The 22821-nt window shown below is 58.2% G+C and overlaps 1 protein-coding gene across 3 annotated transcripts; it reads left to right on the top strand.

The window, feature by feature from the left end:
* The first annotated feature begins 1484 nt into the window (after window positions 1–1484).
* On the top strand, window positions 1485–22409 carry C19H16orf74 (chromosome 19 C16orf74 homolog). 3 transcript variants are annotated; one of them, XM_060130475.1, is made up of 4 exons: window positions 17696–17910; window positions 18398–18443; window positions 18854–18988; window positions 21871–22409. In XM_060130475.1, exons 1-4 carry the CDS (start codon window positions 17857–17859, stop codon window positions 21927–21929), a joined length of 294 nt encoding a protein of 97 aa, XP_059986458.1. In that variant the 5' UTR covers window positions 17696–17856; the 3' UTR covers window positions 21930–22409. The 3 variants fall into 3 exon arrangements, with proteins under 3 accessions (XP_059986455.1, XP_059986458.1, XP_059986459.1); XM_060130472.1 differs by lacking the exons at window positions 17696–17910; window positions 18398–18443 and adding an exon at window positions 1485–1529; XM_060130476.1 differs by lacking the exon at window positions 18398–18443 and having other exon boundaries at window positions 17696–17920.
* Window positions 22410–22821: the final 412 nt, after the last annotated feature.

Genomic DNA, 22821 nt, shown 5'->3' with positions numbered 1-22821 from the left:
AGTTTCTGGCCCAGAGCCGAGCTGCTCTGACCTCGAGGGGCCTTGTTAAAATGCTGATTCTGGCTCAGTGCATCCAGGTAGAGCTGAGATGCTGCATTGTTAACAAGCTCTTGGTGCCAGGGCTGCTGGTAGCGAGGGTCTGGGGGGAGGAGACCGGCCTGCACAGCCCCCTAGAATGTGGAGGCTCCTAGGAGCGCTCAGAATAACCTCTGAACTGTGTAACCAGCCTCCAGAGACCCCACGGCCCGGCTCAGCTTTGGCCCTTCTGTGGCCTGTACCTGCCCACCCCCCCACCCCCCCCCCCCGTTTCCTCCCGTGGGCCACGCCCCTCTTGTCCTCTGGGCCGTGGCGCATTCTGTCCCTGCAACACACCTCTGTTGCTGCCAGTTTGCCTACATTGAGGTGCGGGGTCCCATGTGGCCTTGAATCCACTTGTGTTGGGTCTTCTGAGACCAGATGCCAGGATGGGAAATGTGCAAGAAATGTATCAATAAGGGAAATAGGGAAGGGGGCTGGGAGGTCTGAGCCCAAGGAATAGCGAAGCGGGGCAGAGAAAGCAAGGAGGGGCTGGGGTGAATCCAGGGGCAGCTGGCAAAGCCAGAGGTGGCCGTCAGGGGCGCCTGCCTTGGGTCTCGGCCTCGTGCAGGACAAAGAGACGACGGGCTTGCGAGCACAAGGGCCCGTCAGAGATGTGTGGGCGCTGCTCGCGGCCACCCCCCGCCGCTGCCAGCCTAGCACACAGGTGCCCTGGGAGGCAAGGGATCCCCGACTTCACCCTCTCAGAGAGCCTGCAAGAGCCTCACAGACCCCTGTGGGCGGCCGGGGCTCAGGGCAGTAGCAGCTTGGAATCCCAGCTCCACTCCTTCTAGTAAGCTGAGTGGCCTCAGGCAGCTGCTGACACCTCTCTGAGCCTCGATTTCCACATCCGTAAAACGGGGGCAGTGATAGCACCTCCCAGGGGCGCACCCGAGGCTTGAGTGTCAAGCCGCTGCCTCTGTTCACCCATCAAGTAGTCGGAATGCTTAGGACCATCCCCTTGCAGGGAGATCGTGGGAACGGGCTGGGAAATTTTAACACTGGGGACTGGGGTCCCTTCATCTGTTAGATCTCTGAAGAATTTGCATTTTAGAAGAGGGGCAGCATTGTAACAAAAGGCACACCCATTTTGCGAGCTCAGGGCCCCCTTGTCCCCAAAGCCAGCCACGCTCTGCTGGTTCTGCCTCATCAGCCCGGGCCAGGCCTCACCGGCACCTTCACCGGCTCCTGCGCCGCTCTGGGCCTCCTCCGGTATATTTAGCTTTGAGGCGCCTGAAAGTTTTTTCCACCAGCACACCCTGGGCGCTGAGCAAATGCAGCCCAGCTGTAGCGGGCAAGCGCCTCGGCCGCGGCTTCTCTCCGCTGCTACTTCCTGTTGTGCACCCATCAGGCCGGGGGCGGGGCCTGGACACGCGTGGCCGATACAAACAAGCCTCTCCTCTCCCCAGGCTGCAGAGGCACCGACATGGGGCTGAAGCTGACCTGCCTGAAAGGTAAGCGGGTGGCTCTCCCTCCAGCCCTTAAGGGGGGCGGGGCGGGGGAGGTGGGGGGAGGCAGGAGAGAGAGTGGACCCTGTGACCCCAGTGTTGCGTCCCTGAGACGGAAGGTGCACGCCCACTAAAGGCAGCACCTGTGCGCAGTAGGCGCCGTGCGAGTGCGCTGAGCGCTCCTCCAGGCCTTCCGCTTCCCTGGAGCTGAGTGATGGGGGAACGTCCCAGGGCCCCCCCACGCTTTGGTTGGCCCCTCGGAGGGATGAATCCCAGGCTGTGCGGAGTCAGGGGGTAAGAGGTCCTGGAGGAAGGTGCCACGCCCGCACGGGGGTATTTGCTGTCCACCCCGAGGGGCCTGTCATCACTGAGATAGGTGGTCCCACCTGCCGGGTGCCGGGGAAGGAGGGCTGGGAGAGGGGAAAGGCCAGCGGGGAGAAAGTTCTAGGACACTGAGTCATTGAGGGGTGATACGGGCGCCGGCGGAGGCAGCCCAGACCTCTGTCTCGTGCTCTGGACCCTTCGGACCAGCGTGTGGATGTCTCAAGGGCACCTCAGACCCACACGGCCCACGCGAAGCTGATTATGGGGTGACGGATGCTCCCACCCCGCGTCTCCCCAGCCTGAAATCTGGGAGTCGCCCTGGCGGCCCCTTGCGCACGTACAGCACGCCCACCGGCCCCTGACTCCCCTCCTGCCTGTCCCAGGCGTCTCCCCAGCTCCACCCTCTGGCACAGGAAGTCAGGAGGTATAGGAGGGCTCCCCCCGCCCCAGGATGAGGGACCAGCCTTCAAGTCCTGCAGCTGGGATGAGTGAGCTCCAGGGAGCCTCTGGTTGGCCCTCGGAGGGAGGCAGGGCGTCTTGACGGACAGCTCCTCCAAGACTGTGGGCCAGTGGGGAGCCGTGGTCCCCCTGGACGAGCGGGGGGAGGTGTTTGTCGAGCGGGCATCCGGGAGGGTTAGCTCCGAACGCTTGGCGCTCAAGGACCCTTTTCCCTTAGATTTTGCTGTGGGTCTCCCCAGTGCCGGGCACAGAGCAGGCGTTCAGGACAAGCGTTTTGTTTTGGGTTTTGATTGTGGTAAAATACGCATGGGATGAAATTTGCCACCTTACCCATTTTTAGGCAGACAATTCAGTGGCATCGAGTACATTCACATTGTTGTGCAGCCATCACCCACCATCCGTTTCCAGAACTTCTCCATCTTCTCCAACTGAAACTCGGTCCGCATTAAACCCTGACTCACCCTTCCCCTCCCCCAGCCCTGACCCCTACAGCCTACTTTCCGTCTCTGAATTTGCCCCCTCCGGGTGCCTCACATAAGTGGAATCCTACGACCACTGTCCTTTTGTGTCTGGCGAAACTTCACTCAGCATAACGGGGAAGCTTCGTCCATGTTGTAGCAGGTGTGTCAGAATAGCTTTCCTTTCCGTGGCTGAATAATATTCCGTGGTGTGTGTAGCCCACGTTTGGTTTATCCGTTTATCCCTTGATGGAGACTGGGCTGCTTCCACACTCGGCTGTGTGTCAGGACATCTTTGACAAACCGAGGTCCTGGAGGGGCCTCTGGGGACCACTTGCCTTCCAGCCCGAGGCTGGGGGTCGGCCAGGGGAGGAGACCCAGGAGCTACAGCTGCTGAGGATCCCTGGGAGAGCCCCCCACCTGCAGGACTGAAGCCCGGGCAGCAGGCCGGGTGCCCCTGGGCTGGGAGCTTTTCAAAGGGCCCTGACGGAGCTGAGTGCTGGGAGGGGTACGGGAGCTGGTGGCGCCCAGCGAGGGGCGCTCATGCGTCTTTCCTCACTGGCGCTCTGGAGCTGGCCCACCGCCTTCTCCCTCCGCCAGCCCCACCCCCCCAGCCTTGGTCTCTGGAGGTGACGAGGCCCACACAGGGTTAGGTGTGACTCAGGGCACAGGGGTTGGGGGGAGCGCAGAACCCCTCTCCCTGTGCTTCACCAGGATGACCCAGGCCCCCCAGCCCAGGAGCCCTGGGTCCTCTCCCTCTTGGGAACCTCTTTCTTACGGGGAACTGCAGAGGGCTGGATGCCTGCGCCGGTGAAGTTCATCTGTGTCGCTTCCCTCGCTGCCCACAGGTGTGCTTCCGCCTGGTTGTTGGTGCTGGGACGTGCCGTTTGCGCACTGTCTTCTGTTTTTATTTTGTTTAATGTTGGGTGCGAGTGCTGCGCGTCTCCAGCCAGTATCACTTTCACGATTCTTTAATGCCTTTGTGTGTCCACTTCCGCCAAGGGTGGGTCTTTGGGTTGTTCCCAGCGTGTTGCTTTCGTGGATCCTGTCATTTTGATCATCTTTGCTTTCTAACTTTTTAAAATTAGTATTTGTTTGAGGTAAATTCCAGAAATCAGAATAACCTGGTCAAGTAATATGGATAAATGGTGGCTTCCTCCTGGGGGCTTGGCCCAGGCAAGGCCCTTTTCTGTGCCTTCTGAGTGGGTCAAGTCATCCATCCCTCCTCCCACCACGAAGTGAGTACTTCTAGGATTCCCAGTTTCCAGGTGAGGAAGCTGAGGAACAGAGAGGTCATGCAGTTGCCCGGGGCCACACAGCTGGGACCCAGGTGGGATTGGAACCCAGGCGGGCTGTCCCTGAAGCCTAGCTTTAGCTTCCGCTGGTATGGCCTCTTCAGAGGAAAACATTTTAATTCAACACTTGAAGTGACCACTGTAGCTAGAGGCTTTATCCACACGCTCTCCTAAATCTTCACATTAACCCTAGAAGACGATGTTTTAGTTTCCTGGGGCCATTGTAACAAATTACCGCAAACTGGGGGGCTTAAAACCACAGAAATCTATTTTCTCACAGTTCTAGAGGCCAGAAGTGTGAAATCAGAGTGTCAGCAGGGCCGTGCTCCCTCTGGGGGCTCGAGGGGAGAATCCTTCCTGCCTCTTCTGGCTCCTGGGGGCTCCAGGCGTTCTTGGCTTGTGGCCGCATCCCTCCTGCGTCTGCCTCCGTCTTCACCCGGCCTCCTCCCCTGTGTTTCCCTGTGTCCTTTCTCTTAGAAAGACGTTGTTCTCCCCTTTGTCTTATGGAGACACCCATCTTTGGACTTAAAGTCAGTCTTAAATACAGGATGATTGCGTCACAAGATCCTTAAGTAATTACATCTGCAAAGACCTTATTTCCAAATAAGGTCATATTTTGAAGTTCTGGGTAGATGTGAATTTGGAGGGAACTCTACTCCGCCCACCACAAGTCACTTCACCTCTGAGCCTCCTGCGTGTGGGACAAGCACGTAGCTCTCTGTCTTATTTTTAGAACGTGCTCGTTGCCTGTCTGGCAATAAAGACTCAGCCCAAGGTGGGCGATCACGAGAGTGTGACATGGGAGACAGCAGCACAGCTGGGCCCAAGTCCTTTTGTTTCTGGTTCCAGAGGAGGGTGGGCACAGCGGGACGCTTTGAGTGGGGGCCTTGTGCTCAAGGGCCTGGCTGTAGCAGCTGTGACCCGTGGGGACGGTCCGCCGTCCAGAGAGCACCTCCCTCGCACTTTCTCACGTAAGGGCTGGCGTGTCTGTCCCCGTGATCCGGGCCCTGTTCCCTGAGCGTCTTCCCCCAGTTTGCTCATCTCGTCCTCAACTACAGCTGGACAACGTAGGTAACATTATAGATGGGGAGGCCGAGGCACAGGGACCGAGGCTGGAGGCCCCAGGGCCGGTCAGGAGGGGCTTGGCTCTGCAGGCGGTGGGGAGGGGGGAGTGCTTTTCCTGCTCTCTGAGCATGTCTGTCCCGGTCGGCCTCAGGTGGCACTGCCAGGAAACATGACGGGGCCGTGTGGCTCTCAGCGGGGCGTCCCCAGCCTGAAGCCTGGACTTAACGTCTTGCATTAGAGTGGTACATTCATTACAGTCAGTGAATCGATACAGATAACATTATTTTAACTAGAGTCCGTGCTTTATCCTAATTTCCTAGTTTTTACCGAACATCCCTATTCCGTCCCCCGATCCCATCTGGGACCCACCTTACGTTTAGTCATCACGTCTCCTTAGGCCCCTCTGGGCTGGGCCAGTGTCTCAGAAGTTCCTTGTCTTGGTGACCTTGACTGTCCTGAGGAGGACAGGTCAGGTGCTTTGAGGATGCCCCACTGTAGAGATTCGGCTGATGTCGGGGCTTTTGTAGAGTCTCTTCTGTGGAGTGTATGATCACGTTGAGGGTGGGGAGTGAGGAGGACACAGGTGCATTCCCCAGGACACTGGGCACTGGGGGCCCTGACTGCTCGGGCATCTTTCCCGGCTCCCTTCTGGGGCTCAGAGCCTCCGCTCCCAGTAATCCAGGTTTAGGTGGTTGGGAGGTGGCAGTTACGATGCCGATTTTTCTGATTGGCGTTTGGAGGCCCGAGGCCAGCCCCGGACCACAGCAAAAGTGAGAGTCACCCCGCACTGCCCCATGCTAGTGCAAACACATGCTTCCAGCTGTCCCGCAGCGGGGTCCAGAGTTGGTCGAGAGATTGTTCATCACACAAACACTGATTGTGTCCCTACTGTGTGCCAACCCACAGCCGGGTGTACAGGGCTTCAGGGCTGAGCAAGGCGGCCACGGTTACTGAACCCCTGGAGCCCAGAAAGTAAGGAGGAGATGCACGTTACTTGGAACAGACGTCTGAGCACAAGCTGCTCTGTGCTAGGACAGAGAGCACCACCCAGCCCACCCAGCCCGGGGGTGGTACCGCTGAGGAAGCCGCACGCCTGGCGGAGCTGGCCTGCGAAAGAGTGGGACGGGACCGTGTCCCAGGCCACACGCACTCCCCGGGCAAACGCCGGAAGCAGGAAGGTGTCAGAGGGATTGAAGGGGAATGGCGGGTGGGCAGACCGAGGACTGCTCTGGCCGGATGGGGCTGGAGGAAGCTGGGGTCTAGTCATCTTCGGGGACAGGAGCGCAACACGAGGGTAGGAGACAAAGGCATTCGTTTGGCTAATACATCTTGAGCAGTTTTCAGAACCGTGCTGGCTCCGTACTTTTAAAGGGAAGGTCACACAGCGGGATCCACCCCGAGGTAGAGAATGGCCAAGGCTCAATATCTTAATTTACTGAGGTTTAGTGTTCCCACCTGTGAAATGGGCCTGTGGAGATCCTGGGGTGTCCCTAACCTCGCCACCCCTGCGCACCCTGGAACAGAGCCCGACACACAGCAGGTGCTCTCTCCCCCTGGAGGAGAGGCCCAGGCCAGAGCTGTGCTCCTGTGTGACTTTTCATTTGTTCGGCAAACGGTCCTTGAGCGCCTGCCACGTGCCGGGCACTGCACTGGGTCCAGGGACACGGCAGCGACAAGCACGGCTCCCCTGCCTCCACGTACAGGGGACAGAAATGAATGTGTGAACACGGGACCCGGGCTGGTAGACTTTGTGGTGAGAGCTGCAAAGGGAGTTGAACAAAGAGGTGCAATAGAGGGGCTTGAGGTAAGTGAAGACCTCTCTGTAGTGCCGACACTGGAGCCAGCCACGCAACGCAGGGAACAGTGTCTAGGCAGAGGGAACAGCAACAAAGGCCCTGAGACCGGAACAGGCTTGGTGAGCTGATGAGCAGCAAAGAGTCAAATGTGGTTGGAATTGGGGGCAGGGGCAGGGGCGAAGCAGGGGGAATGGAGGTCCCTGGGACAGGCACGGCCATGGAAGCTGAGCGTTGTATCAAGAATGTCTTTTCCGAGTAATTGGAGGCACTGGAATCACTGCAGAGCAGCGGTCTCATCCTCCACTGCATGCCAGGATCACTCACGGCACCTACAGGAGGGGGCAGCCCTGGTGCGCTGCCCAGCGCCGGGATTTAGTTTGGAAGAAGCTCCCCAGGTGATTGTCCTGTGCAGCCTGGGGTGAGAACCACTGTCTGGGGCCTGTGCCCTTGCTTTTCTGGTGGGCCTGGGGTATAGACTGACACCCAAAGGTGACAAGGGCCAGGCTAGCTTGACTGGGCTGCAGGGATGCAGGCTCCAATCCAGGGCTTGTTCTGGAACCTTCTGAACAGATCTCTGACCGGGAGAAGGGCTCGGGGGGCTAGGAGACCCCCAGCCTACTCAGAGGAGGGGTGGGCAGTCAAAGCCTGTTCTAAGCGCTGAAGCAGATGGGGCTTAGTTGGGCCCCGCCCCTTCCCGGGGGAGAGCTGGCGGCCCTCCTGGCTCACGGCAGGGATTTATTAAACCCAGCACCTGCCTCCTTACAAAGGAGGGAGGGAGGGCCTGCGGCTCGGTCCCTAACTGGGGCCCACCCGGGATTAACCTTTGTCTCCTCCTTATTCTCGGGGCTCCACGGGGTCAGGAATCACGCAGCCTTACTCATCCCTGGAGCCCTGTTCCCGGCTGTGGGTCAGCGCACAGTAGGGACACAATAAATGTTTGCGGAATGAACACTCGCTTGACTTTAAGATGTGGGACCCTCCCAGGCCTGTCCCTGGATGGCAGGGGTCGCTGTGCCCTCTCAGCCCCTCGGCTCAGTAGGGAGGTCCACTCCTGCCTTCCCGCATCTCCTGCCATCCGCTCAGCAAGGCTCTGAGGACGATTGCTCATGGCCCCCCGGGTACGGAGGGGGAAACCGAGGCATAGGGTGGTGGAGCTCCGCGCCCCAGGTCACACGGCTAGAGTGTGGCCGCGCTGGGGCCCTGAGGGCCTCGGGAACTGACCGGGCACCCCGGACACGAGGAGCCCCTGCCACCTGGTGCCGTGCCCGCAGTTTCCTCCGGGCCTGGCTTGGGCGAGGTGCTGCGGAAGTGTTTGTGGAATGAAGGCCAGGCGGAGCAAGGCGGGGACGCGACACGGAAGGGGGCAGGCGGGGCTGGACCCGCCGCCTGGCTCTGCTGCTCTCAGTGGACAGGGACCTGGCGCTGCTCGGGACTCGCGGGCGAGGGCCGTGTTCACCAGTTACCAGATGCTGCCACGCGGCTGGCCCGGGCCTGTGGAATTCCTCTCTGCCTCCTGGGCCGCGGTTCCTCAGCCTCGCGGTTGGGGTGTAGACGTGGCTCTGGGCCAGGACGGAGCTGCCCCACGTCCACCTCTGGCCGTCCCTCCACCCCCCCACCCCCCGCCCATCCTAATGCTTCTGCCTCACGGGCTTCGCTGGGCCCGAGACAGGTGGGTGTGAAGCTGGCTCGTGTGACCTGGCTGAGGGTCTTCAAGCACTCCCTGAATCAGTGCTTTTTGCTTTTAACTGTGAAACAGGCAGAGTTAGACCCCACCCGGGTCAGGGCTGCTGCTGGAGGGGAAGAGGCGTGCCAGGAGCTGGGACTGGGCCCCGGGGTGCGGTGCGCACGCAGACGTGCTAAGGTGCGCACGCAGATGTGCTAAGATGCGCCCATGCGCTTTCTTCCCTTTCGGAATGGCTTTGAAATTTTATTTATGACCGTGGGCCAGGCCTTCCACGGCCAAAGCAAGAGTAAGTGATCCTGGTGTCCACCCTGAGAGGTCACTGACTTGCCCGGGAGTCCAGCACACAAATGGACAGCTGTCCTCGGTCTGTCCCAGGTGGCAGGACAGACCTGCGGCCTGGCGAGCGCTTGTGGCATCCACGCCCACCGTGGGCAGCCAGGCCGGCTGAGGGCGGGGCTGGGCTTCCGCCCGTCCCATGGGAGTTTGGGAGCTGAGTGGCCCTGCAGAGCTGTCCTGGATGGCGGGGGACAGGCCTTTTGCCTGGTCACCTACTGAGGAGGGCTGGCCCCGAGAGCAGGTGCCTCCTTAAGCTGTGCACCCTAAGCGCCCTGCTTGCCTCACCCCAGCTCCACCCAGCTGGGTGAACACCTTTCCTGGGCTGAGGGTAGGCCCTGGGAGGGGCTGAACTGTGAACCAGCCGCGGGCAGCATCCGGGCCACTGGGGACTAGCCTGGCCCTGGGGGGTGGGTCTGGGCCGCACAGCCCAGCATCTACATGGGCCGAAGGCTCAGACCAGGCGCTGTGGGACAGGAAGGGCCTGGCGCTGAGGACACCTGTCCTTTTAGCCAGAGCCCCCTGTCACAGCCACCCGCCACAGCCGGCCTCGGCTCCGCGAGACACACTCTGAGGGCCCAGCCGTGGGCTTCCCACCTGTGGGTCAGAAGGGTGAGCCGTGCAGGGGAATACTCTACAGCTGTGAAAAAGGACCGGCAGCTCTGTCTGAACGGATAGAGAGCCATTTCCAACTCTTGCAGTGAAGTGAAAAGAACAAGGTGCAAAACAGTGGCTCTGTTGCCACCACCTGTATTGGAAAAAGAAGAGGCACATGCCTGGGAACATATTTGCACATATATACATAGAATATTCTGGAAGGAGACACAAGAAAACAGTAATCATGGCTGTCTCCAAGTGAAGAGGTGAAAAAGAGCTGGGTGGCTGGGGAGTGAGGTGAGAGCAGGACTCAGATGGACCTTCCGGAGTCTCTTCCAGCTGCCCGTGTCTCTGGCCTGGGGAGACCGGCTCGACCCCATTGCCCAGGACTCCGTGAGGTTGACTCCCAGCTTCCTGGGCTCCTGCGACCACACGCTGGGCCATGCTCCTCAGTGATTCAAGGGAGAAGGAGTGTTCCTGGTGGCGTTCCCACCCCGCTCCCTGCCTCTCCAGGCCTGTACTCCGAATTCTCCCCCCGGCCCTTTCACCGCCTTTTTACTGTCTCACCTCCTCAACTTGATCAGACCTTTCCTGCAGCAGGAATGCCCCGCCACCCCCATTTCCCCATGCCACCTCCTAAATCTGTCTATGTCCACCCCTCCCCATAAATTATTTTATCTTTTGAATGTGTAAAACGTCACGTAAAATGTGCAAAAGAATATGTAGTAATAAGTCAGGCTCCTCTCACCTCCCTCCCAGCCACCTGCTCGGAGGCAGCCGTTGTTGCCTCCCCGGCTTTGCAGGGCTCTGCTGTCTCGCTGCCCATCTGCACCCCTCTCAGGCCTCAGCTGCCCACAGCTGGCGGACACGTCCCTATCCTCGGGGCCCGGACTCCCCCAGGTGCTCCCCGGTTTGCCCTGGATAACGCCAGTCACCTCCTTCCTCTGGGACTAACTGGGATCTCCTTGCCTATTTGCACAGTAATAACCACAATATCCTATTAATAGCAGTAATAACTACTAATAGCATTAATAACGATTGGCCCCCTGCTGTTAGCCAGGCTGCCCCAGACACCTTCTGCCTGATGTCACACGTCCTGACGAGAGCCCTGCAGGTCATGGGTTAGTATCTAGGGCGAAGGTTCAAATCTTTATTCCACCAAGGGGCCCGCCACTGGCAGCCTCTTTGCAGCTGAGGAAAAAGTTAAGAAGCTTGCTCAGCCCGCACAGCCGGTGAAGGGCGAACTGGGGAGGCCAGTCCCCTGGCTCAGGCCATCCTCGAGCCACTTCCCATGGCTCCAGCCACGCAGATGTGCAGTGGAGCCACTCGGGACAAAGGAAACCCCCTGCTCCCAGGCACCTGCTCTGAAATACCCAAATAACGTCTCAGTTAGTAACAGCTCTGACGGTGGTTCTCAGCTCTGGGGTATCTTGCCCCCCACCAGGTAGAGCTGCCAGATTTAGGAGGGAAAAAAAAACATAAAATGGGATGCCCAGTTACATTTGAATTCAGATAAACGAGGACTAATTGCCTAGGATACGTCCGTCCGTCCCACATGTAGCATGGGACATATACTAAAACAAATTATTTGTCCTGAATCTCATCTGACAACCCTGCCCCCAGGGGACACTTGGCAATGTCTGGAGACACTTTTTGTTGTCACCGGTGCGGGAGCTACAGCGTCTGGAGGCCAGGATGCCGATCAGCCCCCTGCAGAGCGCAGGACGGCCCCACCACAAAGAGTAACCTGGCCCCAGACGTCAGCAGCGCCGAGGCTGAGGACCCAGCGCTACACACGTCACGCGTTTCCCACGGCTCAGGCAGGCATCAAGGGCTTTGTGGATTTTCTTTGCCTTCAGTTCTCCGTCATCCTCTGAGGGCAGGCCTACTCTTGAGTCCATTTTAGAGGCCAGAAGACTGAGGGCCGGGGGCGGGGCTGCTTGCCCATCACACAGTGGAGACGTGATGGAGCCGGGCTGGCCCTGCCATCTGAGCCCTCACTCTGCAGGCCGAGACCCCGAGAAGCCTTCCCAAGGGGCTGGTGTGAGGAGGAGAGAGGCCCGCCCACCAGGAGCGGCAGGGCTGGTGGGGAGGGAGGGACTGCGGGGTCCAGCAGAGGCAGGGAGGCGGTCGGTTGCTGTCGGGGAGGTGAACACACTTCCCACTTGGCCGTGGCGAAGCTTCTTGCTCTCTGTCTCCTCCTCCCAGCTTCTCCCTTCAGTAGCTCATCCCTGACGCAAGCTGGGGCTTTTCCCTTAATTAAAAAGAGATTTAAAACATCCAGTGCCATCTCCGCTGGGCCCGGGCTGCCGAGAAATGGTAAAACCCCCATCCATCCGCCCTGGCCTCGTTCGTAATAATGCAAGGCTTTCCCCTTAATTGGAATTTAAAAAAAAAAGAAGAAAAAGATTAAGTGCATCTGGAACCCTCGGAGGCATTTGTCCATTTGTTTTTTTTGAAAGACCTGCACTAAATCCAGACACCCGGTCATCTCCGAGGAATTAGTGCCAGCCCCAGTCTGCGCCTGGCCCCAGGGCCTTTGTGCCTGCCGCCCACCCGAGAGCCCTCCCTGCCATCGTCTGCTGCTTGCTCCCATCGCTGACCCAGGCTCTGCAACGTGTTTCTTTGCTTCCTGGCCCCCAGGAGGACAGGCTGTGTGTCAAATCCCCTGTGAGTTCTCTGTGCCCCAGGGTGTCCATCTGGAAGATGGGCCTCGTTGGAGGGACCAAATAATGAATCCCTGCGAAATGCTCACACAGACCCCGGCCTCCCGGGAGCCCTGTTGTCGTAGATCACCCATGTGGGCCCCTCCCGACAATGGCTTGGATCAGAGGGGACCCTCGTTATTTTTTCCAGCCTCCTCTGAACTCTTTGGGGTCCTGGTTTGCTGCTGGGGCCTGAAGCAAGAGGCAGAGGAAGTCAGTGTGTGATGGGAGAAGCAGAGAAGCATCTGCTGAGACGGTCTTGTTCTCTGCTGTGTCCCCAGCACCTGGAACAATGCCCAGCACACAGTAGGTGCACAGTAGCTGCCTGTGGACTGAGCATCTCCCCTGGGCCTGGCTCTGTGCTGCGGGCTTTATCCGTGCGCTGCAGGGGAAAGGAAGCATCCCCTCACCCTGCAGTTGAGCAGGCCGGGCTCGGGGAAGTGACAGAAGGGAAGCAGGAGGACCGAGACTCAGATTCGGTTTTTCCTCCTTCCCGAGCCCGTGGCCCTTCCAACCCAATGAGGAGGAAGGGTCTCCTTTGAGTGTTAAGTTGGAACCAGGAATATCTTTTCAGAGTCACTCCACAGACAGCTGTGTGACTGCAGGGATGAGACAAGGTCCCTGACCTGCACGCAGAGGGCAGGTGGTGCTCAGAATTGGCTGTGTCAGTGAATAAGTGCTAAGGTTAGAATATCATGTTAATAATAACAGCTTGTGTTTCTTGAGTGTGCACTGCAAGGCGGGTTCTGTGGTTTCCTCACCTGCGAAATGCGTGTAACAGTCAGACCCCTAGGCTGGAGTGAAGGCTTCAGTGTGGCTCTTAATCTTCTCAGCGCCCCCTGGAGGTGGCGAATATGAAGTACCCCCATTTTTGCAGGTGAGGAAAGGAGGCCCAGAGGTGGAGCCCCGCCAGTGGAGGAACCCAGGTGTACGTTCTGGCCTCCCACTGCACTGTGGGTCCGGCAGGGCCACTGTGTGATGGTGCCTTGGGGAAGAGTGGATATGGTCCCAGGGACGTGATCCCAGGCAGGGTCTGCGAGCCGGCACCAGGGTGCTGATCGAGCGCCATTTTAAAAAGAGCCAGCAGAGGGCGCCCTTAAGCCACGATGCCTGCTCTTGGCGGCCTCTGGGTGGCTCGGGGGCCAGGAATGGTGCGGTGTCCCCCGTGCCTGGGGCATCCTGAACAGAGGATAGGCCTGGCTCAGGGCTTCTGAAGGATGAGAAGTGGTGGCTGATACCGGAAGGAGTGAGGTGGGTGCTCAGGCCTGGGAGCCACCTGGCCTCTGCGTGTCCTCAGACACGTCACCTTCCTTCTCCAAGCCTTGGTTTTCTCGCTGGAGAATGGCCATGACCCTAGCGTGCAATCCGAGGGATGGTGTGAGGATTAATGTGGACTCCGCCCAGAGCCTGGCACGGGGGGTGCTTAAGAAGGGGTGGCTCATCTCTGTGGGAGGCGGCAGCAGTGCTCACCTCCCCCAGTGTTTGACCCCAGGCCACTTCTCCCACACTGGGCAGCCCCACGCCCCATACCTTGTATTTCATTCCTACGAGATTGGTATCAGAGCTCCATTTTTCCAGCCGTGGATACGAGGAAAGCCGTGTGTTCCCAGGTGCCCTAGCTCAGGGGGTCCCAGCCCTGCTGTCAGAGTCACCCAGGAACGTTTTAAAGTCCTGGTGGCCTGTGTAGCACGGTGAAATCTGGCCCCCTGGAGGCAGGGTCCCCCCCCCACCCCGGGATATTTTTTAAACTTTCCAGGTGGCCGCAGTAGGCAGCCAAGATGGAAAACCACTGCCCAGGAGCAGGGCATGGGCAAGGGCCGAACCAGGTTTTCAGAGGCAGTAGGCCTGGCCTCCCATCACAGCCTCCGCGTTTCCCCCGTGGGAAAGTGGGCGCCAGGAGGCCAGAGAGCTCAGGCCCAGCTGGTTCCGTCTCCACAACTGAGACGGCGTGTGCCCCAGAGCAGGGCCTGGTTGAGGCAGGTGACGGCTGCCAGCCCGGAAGGCTTCCTGCGCAAGCCCCCATCACATGCCCAGTCAAAATCTTCAGCCGCTCTGGGGCCCTGCTTCCTCCCTCCTGGGGCCCCGCCCCCTGGGATCCCAGCCAAGCCCTTCCCCTCAGGAAATGGGCTCTCACTGGCCTGAGACGGGCACATAATTAACAAATAACCATTCTGGCTTTAGCACAAATGAGCTTCTTGTCTGGGGCAAGGCTGGCTTTTGTTTTTAATCCCTAAAGTCGGCTTTATCTCCTGAGAGCTGCTCCCTCGTGCTCAGCCACCTCTGCTCTGAGGCTGGGGGGGCCTGGGGGTTTGAGAAGGGCAGGAGTCCTGGCCCCCTCCTTTCCCGCCCGCTCCTCCCTCCTCCCTCCCCCCTTCTCTCCCTCCCTCCCTTCTCCCTCCTTCCTCTCTCCTCCCCCATCTCCTCCTCTCTCTCTCCTCCCTCCCCTCCCCTCCCCCTTTCTCTCCCTTCCCCCCTCCCCTCCCCCCTTACCTCCCCTCTCCCCCTTACCTCCCCTCTCCCCCCTTCCCCTCCCCTCCCCTCCCTCCTCCCCTCTCTCCTCTCAGCCTCCAGCATCTCTCCAGGACCCACCAAGCGACCTGATGCTTCCTGATTAACAATGTGGGCTTTGGGGCTTCCCTGGTGGCGCAGTGGTTGAGAGTCCGCCTGCCGATGCAGGGGACGCGGGTTCATCCGGGAAGATCCCACATACCGCGCATGGCTGCTGAGCCTTTGCGTCTGGAGCCTGTGCTCCGCAACGGGAGAGGCCACAACAGAAGAATGTGGGCTTTGTCACTGAGCTCCCAGAACATGTTAAAATGCAAATGATGGCCCTGGGAGGAGTGTGGTTTTTCTCCATTAGCCTTTTATTTTAGAACTTTGGAATATTCGCCGAGGAAGGGGCCTTGGAGACCGAGCAGGGAGACTCCCTTCGGTTCCAGGTAATAATAACCAGACCTTGCTTTTGTGGCCGGTGCTCCCCGAGACGCACTTTGTGGATGATTCTAGAGGAAGCTCGCAGGGACCGAACACCGTCTTGGCCCCAGCTCACTGGGCAGGTACTTCCCATTCATTCATTCCGTTCATTTCCTCACGCCCAGCACCTGTCACTTGGCGGCAGCAGCAGCCAGGTCTGGGATTTGGGTTTTGGTTTTGGCATTAACGAGCCTCGGGCTTTTGAGGTTCCTTTGTTGCCTGTTAGGACGTCAGGCATGTCCCTGATCCAAACTCCCCGACCCCTGGATGTTATAGAGCTGGCTGTGGCAAACCACAGCCCTTGCGCCAGAGCTGGCTGCTCCTCCTGTTTGAGTAAATAAAGTTTTATTGGCACACAGCCCCGCCCACTCATTCACATATTGTCTGTGGCTGTGTTTGCCCTCAGTGGCAGAGCCGAGAAGTTGCAACAGAGACTGCATATCCCCCAAAGTAAAACATATTTACTCTCAGGCACCTTTCAGATAGTTTCCTGGCTCTGTTATAGGATCGTGGTTACAAGAAGCAGAAGCTTTTGGAGTCAGACAGACCCGGGTTTGGGTTCAGATCCTGCCCCTGCCTGTGCACTGGGTGTTCACCGCTGTGCAAGCTCTTACCCTCTCTGGTCCTCAGTCTGTGAGTTTGCATCTCACGGGGTAGCCATGAAGCCTGAAGGAGGAAGTGTCTGGCACGTGGCCAGTGATCCTTAAAGGCTGACTGGTGCAGTGATAACAGGAGGGCTTCCTCCAAGTGGCTTCTTTTTATGTGTTTTACATTCTGGGCTTCTGTGTAAGATGGCAGGAAGAAACAGCATACTAAGGCTTTCAAGAAGGTCGGCAGTGGCCTTGGTGGGTACTCCTGAAGGGCTTGTAGTCTGATGCAGGGGACGTGGCCTCTTTCTACAAAACTAACCAGCCTGTTAGATTCAGGGGGCCACAGGGCTCCCTAGCGGGGAAACAGGAATGGAGTTTCAAGGACAGGCAAGCTGTGCTGACTGTATCAGTTACCTACTGCTGCGTAACAAATCACCTCCAAACTTAGTGGCTTAAATATTTATTATCTCACAGTTTCTGGGGGTTGGGAATTCAGGGATGATTTAGCTTGGAGGTTCCGTCACAGAGGAACAGTTCTGTGGCTCCCTCCCACGGCTGTTGGCTCACCACCTGGGCTTCTCCTCAGGCTGCTTGAGCATCCTTACAACGTGGCGGCTGGCTTCCCCAGAGCGAGAGCACGAAGGAAGTGCGGTGTCTCTTATGACCTCTCGTGAAGTCACACGCCATCCCTTCCCTCTTTTTCTAGGCATTAGAATTCATCCTCAGTCCATCCCGTGCTGGAGAGGAGGGGAATTAGACTCCACCTGTTGGGGACATACTTGAGAACCACCACCCCAACCCTAGAGTGGTCATTTAGGAGCACTGTCCCAGTGGGGGTCAGGGAAGGCCACCCCACTGCTCGGCTCCTCATGTTGGCTAGGGGCTCAGATACTTGAGCTGAAGCAATCCAGTCTGGGGCTGTTTGGGGGGAAAAAAAAAACCCTCAGTGATGGGACATAGAGACAAAGATGTGACTACCCAATTCAGCAGTGCCTGAAGTTGTTGTGTTTTTTTAAAATTTTATTTATTTATTTATGGCTGTGTCAGGTCTTCGTTTCTGTCCGAGGGCTTTCTCTAGTTGCGGCGAGCGGGGGCCCCTCTTCATCGCGGTGCGCAGGCCTCTCACTATCGCGGCCTCTCTTGTTGTGGAGCACAGGCTCCGGACGCGCAGGCTCAGCGGCCATGGCTCACGGGCCCAGTTGCTCTGCAGCATGTGGGATCTTCCCAGACGAGGGCTTGAACCTGTGTCCCCTGCATTGGCAGGCGGACTCTCAACCACTGCGTCACCAGGGAAGCCCCTGAAGTTGTTTTTTATTTAAAATTGAAAGCACCCCTACTTGCTCTGTCCCAGGCAGAATGCTAGCTTCAAGGGACATGTGGCTGAGTGAGTAGAGGCTGTCCTCCAGCCGTGCACAGTAAAGGGAGACAGAACTAGGCGTTGCCATGCAGTGAGATGAGCCCTGGAAGACCTCAGACTGAAGGAGCGGGGTCAGACACCCGGGACATCTTCCCCCACAGAAGAGCGTACTGTGCTGGCTTTTGCAGGTTCAGTAGGAGGTCACCACCCTGCCAAAGCAACGAGGAGCGCTCCAGGCAGGCGGGGCGGCCTGTGCAAAGGCATGAAACGGCTGGGGAGCCCAGGGCATTCGGGGGACTGTGGGCATTTCGGGGCGTGTGGGCAGGTGGCAGGGAATGAAGCTTCAAAACGAGTTTGGGCCAGACCGTGAAGGCTGAAGGCTGGGCTAAGAGGCTGACTCTAATTTATGATCAGCATTTCCCAAAACGTATCTCATGACTCATGGTCTTGTGAGATGGTAACAGGTGTCCCTCCAAAAACAGACATCGAGGTTATTTAAGTTCAGGAAGCCCGGGTTGAAGCACAGTGAAAGCAGCTTCCTTAGTGCAGGACTTCTCAGAGCCTTTAATTCTCTAACATGCATGGGACTCTCCAAGAGGACAGAGTAGATGGGATTCGCAGACTCATTTGATCATGGAGCCCCCTTCCTGCGGGAGTCTGAGGAGGCCAGTGTTGCAGGGGACACACTTTTGGAAAAATGCTGCCTGTAGCTAGTTACCAAGAGCTGGTGAGAATTCTGAGCAGCTGCGAGGTAGGATCAGGTTTGTTTCTGATGCTGTTTGGAGGGCGGGCCGCCGAGGGGTAAGCCAGGGGGCGGAGAGGCTAGCTAGGGGCATGAGAGGGGGGCGGAGAGGCTAGCTAGGGGCGTGAGAGGGGGAGAGGAAGGATGTCCCAGGTACTAAGGCGGTGGAATCTGCGGGCTTGGTGGTTGATTAAACTGGCCGGAGGGTTGGAGGGTTGGAGGACAGGAGAACTGTGGCCGAGGCTCTGGTTTCCAGTGCATGGTGACGGCTTTGACTCAGAGGGGGAGAATAAGGAAGAGGTTTGGCGAGAGTACTTTTATGTCAGCTGGAGATGAAAACTGGGCTGGGCTGGATTACCTGGACTGAGTTTATGGGAGAGAGAAGAGAAGGAATTCAACAACTTAGAAGAAATGGACAGATTCCTTGATTAATGCAACGTAGCCAAATGGACGCAAGAGGAAACAGAAAATCTGAATAGCCCCGTCTCTATTAAAGAAACCAAAGCGCCCAAAGATAATTCCAGGCCCAGACAGTTTCTCCGGTGAGTTCATCACTCTTAAGGAAGAAACGATACTGATCTCACGCAAACTCTCTCAGAAAATAATTTGTGGGAGAGGTCACTTCACACATGGCTATGATTCGGACAGGTCTGGGTTCCGGTTCAAGCCCGCTTGGTTTCATCCATTCAGAGCCGTGTTTTGAATACCTACTGCGTGTCGCACACCCAGGTCACAGTAGTGAACAAAGCAAAGCAAACTCACGCCCTCGCCAAGTTGCGCAGGGTCGGACGGGTCATTGCGCCGTCCTGAGGCGCAGTTTCCTCGCGTGCGGCGTGGGGACACAGTGCTGGAGAAGGGCGGCCGGCAGGAGTGGGGGGCAGTCCCCGGCAGCCACTGATGCTTGTCTCTCTGTCGTGTGTGTACGTGTGTGTTCCACGGCCTGCCCTCTCAGGCTTAAAAATGTGTGTCAGCAGCAGCCATGATGAGGCCCCCGTCCTGAGCGACAAGCACCTGGATGTGCCCAACATCATCATCACCCCGCCGACCCCCACGGGCGTGATCCTGCCGAGGGACTCCCGGAGGGCAGGTGAGGCCACCCTGCCACCATGCTAAGCCAGGGGGTCTGGGGGGCCCCCTTCCGGGCTGTGGGTCTGCCCCCACCCCCAGTTTATTAAAAATGTACACTCGGCTCTGCGTACACTCCCCCGTGGGCCCCTCGCCATGGCACCAGCCTCAGCAAGATATGGTACGTTAAGTAATTAGCTAGACAGCCCCCGCCGGCAGCCGGGCGAGTGATGGATGGGGCTGGGCGGGCCCACGGAGGTGGCGGATGGAGGTGCCTTCCCCTGCAGCTGGGGAACTGGGCCTCCGTCTTGCCGGCCGCCGTGGTTCAGCCGGACAGGACAGGCTTGGAAACTCCCCCGCGCCCAGGCTGTGGCTGATCTCCGCGCCTTCCGTGGCAGCGCACTGCAGGGAGGAGAGAAGGGATGGGACCATTCCCAGAGACAGGGTGAGAGGGAGCCGCCCAAACTGCTGTGTCCCCACCCCCGGCCCCTTTCTGGACACTGTCGGAGCCAGTGGGACATTTTTCATGCACAGACTTATTGTTGCTGTTGCGAATAAACAGTAAGTCCCCTGCACACGAACGGGTTCCATTCCGAGAGCGCATCCTGAAGTCCAGCAGAGCTAGCCTAGGTACCCAGCTAACACAGCTGGCTAGATAGTACCGTGCTGTAATAGGTTTATAATACCTTTCACAGATAATACGTAAAAAACAAACACAAAAAATAAAGACACCGTTTTTAATCGTACGGTACAGTCCCTTGAAAAGTACAGTAGTAGAGCACGACACCTGGCACCCAGGGGCTGGCAAGGACCGTCAGCAACAGGAGACGGAGGGCCGGCTGCAGTCTCACTCGTGCCTGACGTTGACGGCACAGGTTCTGGTTTCTTGCTGGACTCAAGTCTAGCTACTCTCTTGAAAAAACGGTCCAGTGATGTCTGGGTAGTACCGTACCAGCTACATCACCGCTGTTTTTACACTTGCTTCCGGACATCCTGGGCTTGAAATAAGGATACTGTACCGCTGTACTCTGTACAGTTCTGTACAGTAAAGTACACAAGCGCACAGCCCCTTGCAGAGGATGCACACACGTGACGATGTACGCCAGACACGTGAACTAACTTACGCGATTGGACGTGCAAACGCACGTTTGCGTCTTTGAAAGTTTGCAACTTGAAGGTTCGTATGTAGGGGACTTACTGATTATGATTATTTTTTCCTTCAGGTCTCACAGTAACTCTGAGTTAGGTCCCGTTTTCATCATCCCCATTCTGTAGATGGGTAAACTGATGTTCAGAGAGGTTGAGACACTCGCCGTACTGCTGGTACGTGGCAGAGTTGGGATTCAGACCCAGGCCGTGAGGTCTGGGGCTTGCGCTCTGGACTGCCAGGCTAGACCCCGTCTCAGTGGCTACCGTCATTCAGCCAATCAACCGTCGTCACGCGAGCCCTGCCTGGCTTCTGCAGAGGACACGGGCCTTCAAGGCTGATGTGGGACTGGTGGGAGTCAGTGGGGGACTTGGGGAGGCTTTTCCAGAAGTTCTCAGTTTGGATGTCAGCTTGCCCGCCAGGGGGAATGAGCTGGAGAAGCCGTCAGGCTCGGGCCAGGCCCCGTGTGGTTACTGGAGCTGGGCCATGCACAGTAGTGATAGCCATTGGTCACAGTCCTGTGTCACCTTTTCAAGTGCCCGGCACTGGGCTAAATGCTTTCCACAAATCTTATTTAATTCTCGCTCCAACCCTGTGGGCTGTGAGTACCGCCCTTATCTCTAGTTTATAGCTGGGGAAACTGAGGTTCAGAGAGGGACAGCAACTCACCCAAGGGCACACAGCAGGGTGGGAGAAGAGCTGGGTTTCTGCTTCAGCGTCTAATCAGAGAGCTGAGTGTGGGCAGCCGAGGCCCTGGTCCTTGGCTCTGCCATTACGCTCCCTTCTCTCTCAGTGCCTCAGTGTTCTCATCTGTAAGATGGGATCATAACCACCTTCCCTGCTCCTAGGGCCAGTGTGAGTGCCGGGGAGACTCATGGTTACTCCTCAGGGTCCGTGGGGTGAGAGCCCAGAGGCCCTGAGAGCCCACGGAGTCCCAGGGTGGATTAGTGCCGAGGGACCAGCACAGGGGACCCCTCCTGTCCTGTCCGGTGGCAGAGCTCAGGCCTGACCATGTAGAGAGGGAGGTGTAGGAGAAAGGGCACAGGCCTTGGAGGCACAAAACCCTGAATTTGGATCCCGGCTCTGCCACGCGTTAGCGTGTGGTTTTGGGAACGAGGCCTCGGCTCCCCTGTCTCACAGAGAACAGCTGTGCCTCAGAGAGGCCGTGAGCACTCGTGACAAGGAAGGTCAAGGGCCTCACTTCACAGCCCGCACGCGGCCTGTGTCCTTGGTCTTCTCACCAGCGATATTTAGGGCAGCACTTCCTCCAGGGCTGTGGGCTCTGAGTGGTGATCAGATACCTGGGGCTCCCCCCACAGCGAGGGACTGGAGAGAACCCTGCCCTGCCCAGACTACCCTGCTCACTGGGGGAAGGTCACCCCTCTCTGGGTCTCAACTCCCCGTCTAGAAGCGGGGACCTCCCGCCCAGCCTCGGGCCTGAAGGCATCTCCAGACAGGCACTCAGAAGAGGCCAAGCCAGGGGTACAATCCCAGGGACCTCAGCCGGAGATCTGGGGGAGCTCGGTGCTGGGTGTGGGCAGAGGATGGGTGGGAAATCCCGTGGGACCCAGGTGAGACCCAGCATCACTGGGGTCCCCTCTCAGAAGCGGCTGACACCAGTGCCGTATGCACAGGGAGCTGGGGCGTTGGTACAAAGCAAGGCGCCCAGAGGCACCGGCCATGGAGCTCCCAGGGAAAGGGGCCTGGCTGTGGTGGTGGGGCCCATCCAGATGTTGACGCCCCCCTCTGTCTCCTAGTCTGGCTGGAGGAGTCAGGGTCGGGCCCGGAGGATGGAGAAGCAGACCCTGAGGCCTGAGGAGAAGGCACGCGTGGGTCGGGGATTTGCCTGCACTGGATCCTTCCCTGGCTGCCCTTCGCTTGGCGTGTCCCGCGGTGCCTGGGACAGATGTGCTGAGAACGCTGGCTGGGAAGACAGAGAGATTCCGGCATTGGACCAGCAGAGGCGTGGCGAGAGGAGCGAGGAAGCGGCCCTGCCCTCGTCCAGAACGACATTTCCCAGGCCCCGTTGAGTGGACCGGACCTCTGATGCCTACATATTCTTGCCGACCGCGAGGCACAGTGACGGCCATCTGGGTACCAGGGACAGGCTTTCTTCTAGACAGACTCCCAGCGGCCTGGGCCATGCAGACGGGTGCCCAGGAGGTCTGCACATATAAGGACTTCTTGCAAAGGGCTGGCTTCATTTTTTACAAGTTGTCTTACCGACATTGAAACAGTCCAAAAAGTGATTTATAATTTCTTTTTTGCACTGTAAGTAAAGATCCCGTGTAACGAGCAGTGGACCCTGCTTCTTGGGCGGGCAGAGAAGGTGGTGCACACCCGGGTACACAGGTGGGCTCCGGAGAATCGCTTATCGTGGAGGGGCTGGTCCGGCTGGTGACGGGTCTTTGGATGGTCTTGGCCTCTTGATTTGCGGAGTGTCCTGTGCCGCCTCATTCTGTGGCCAGCAGCTACTGCAGTGCGTCCTTGTGACAGACGCACAGAGCACAAGCCAGGCCGTGCGAGAGCATTCTCAGCTTTGGCGTGTGGGCCCAGCAAGTCCCACGGCCAAACCCCACGTGGGTGAGCTGGGCGGTCCCATGGCACAGGAAGGGATGGACGTGTCTATTAAAGGGAGTGAGAGACGGGCTGGGAATAATAATCCAGTCTCCCGGCATAGACACTATTATTATCCCCATTTTACAGAT

The sequence above is a fragment of the Lagenorhynchus albirostris genome, chromosome 19 (assembly GCF_949774975.1).
Source record: "Lagenorhynchus albirostris chromosome 19, mLagAlb1.1, whole genome shotgun sequence".
NCBI lineage: Eukaryota > Metazoa > Chordata > Mammalia > Artiodactyla > Delphinidae > Lagenorhynchus > Lagenorhynchus albirostris.
This window is presented reverse-complemented; position numbering and strand designations above follow the sequence as displayed.

Coding starts and splice junctions, on each gene's coding strand:
- C19H16orf74 (XM_060130475.1), top strand. CDS start 17,857: ATGCTGCCTGTAGCTAGTTACCAAGAGCTGGTGAGAATTCTGAGCAGC. Junction 17,911..18,397: donor GAATTCTGAGCAGCTGCGAG/GTAGGATCAGGT, acceptor TCTCTATTAAAG/AAACCAAAGCGCCCAAAGAT. Junction 18,444..18,853: donor AGGCCCAGACAGTTTCTCCG/GTGAGTTCATCA, acceptor CTGCCCTCTCAG/GCTTAAAAATGTGTGTCAGC.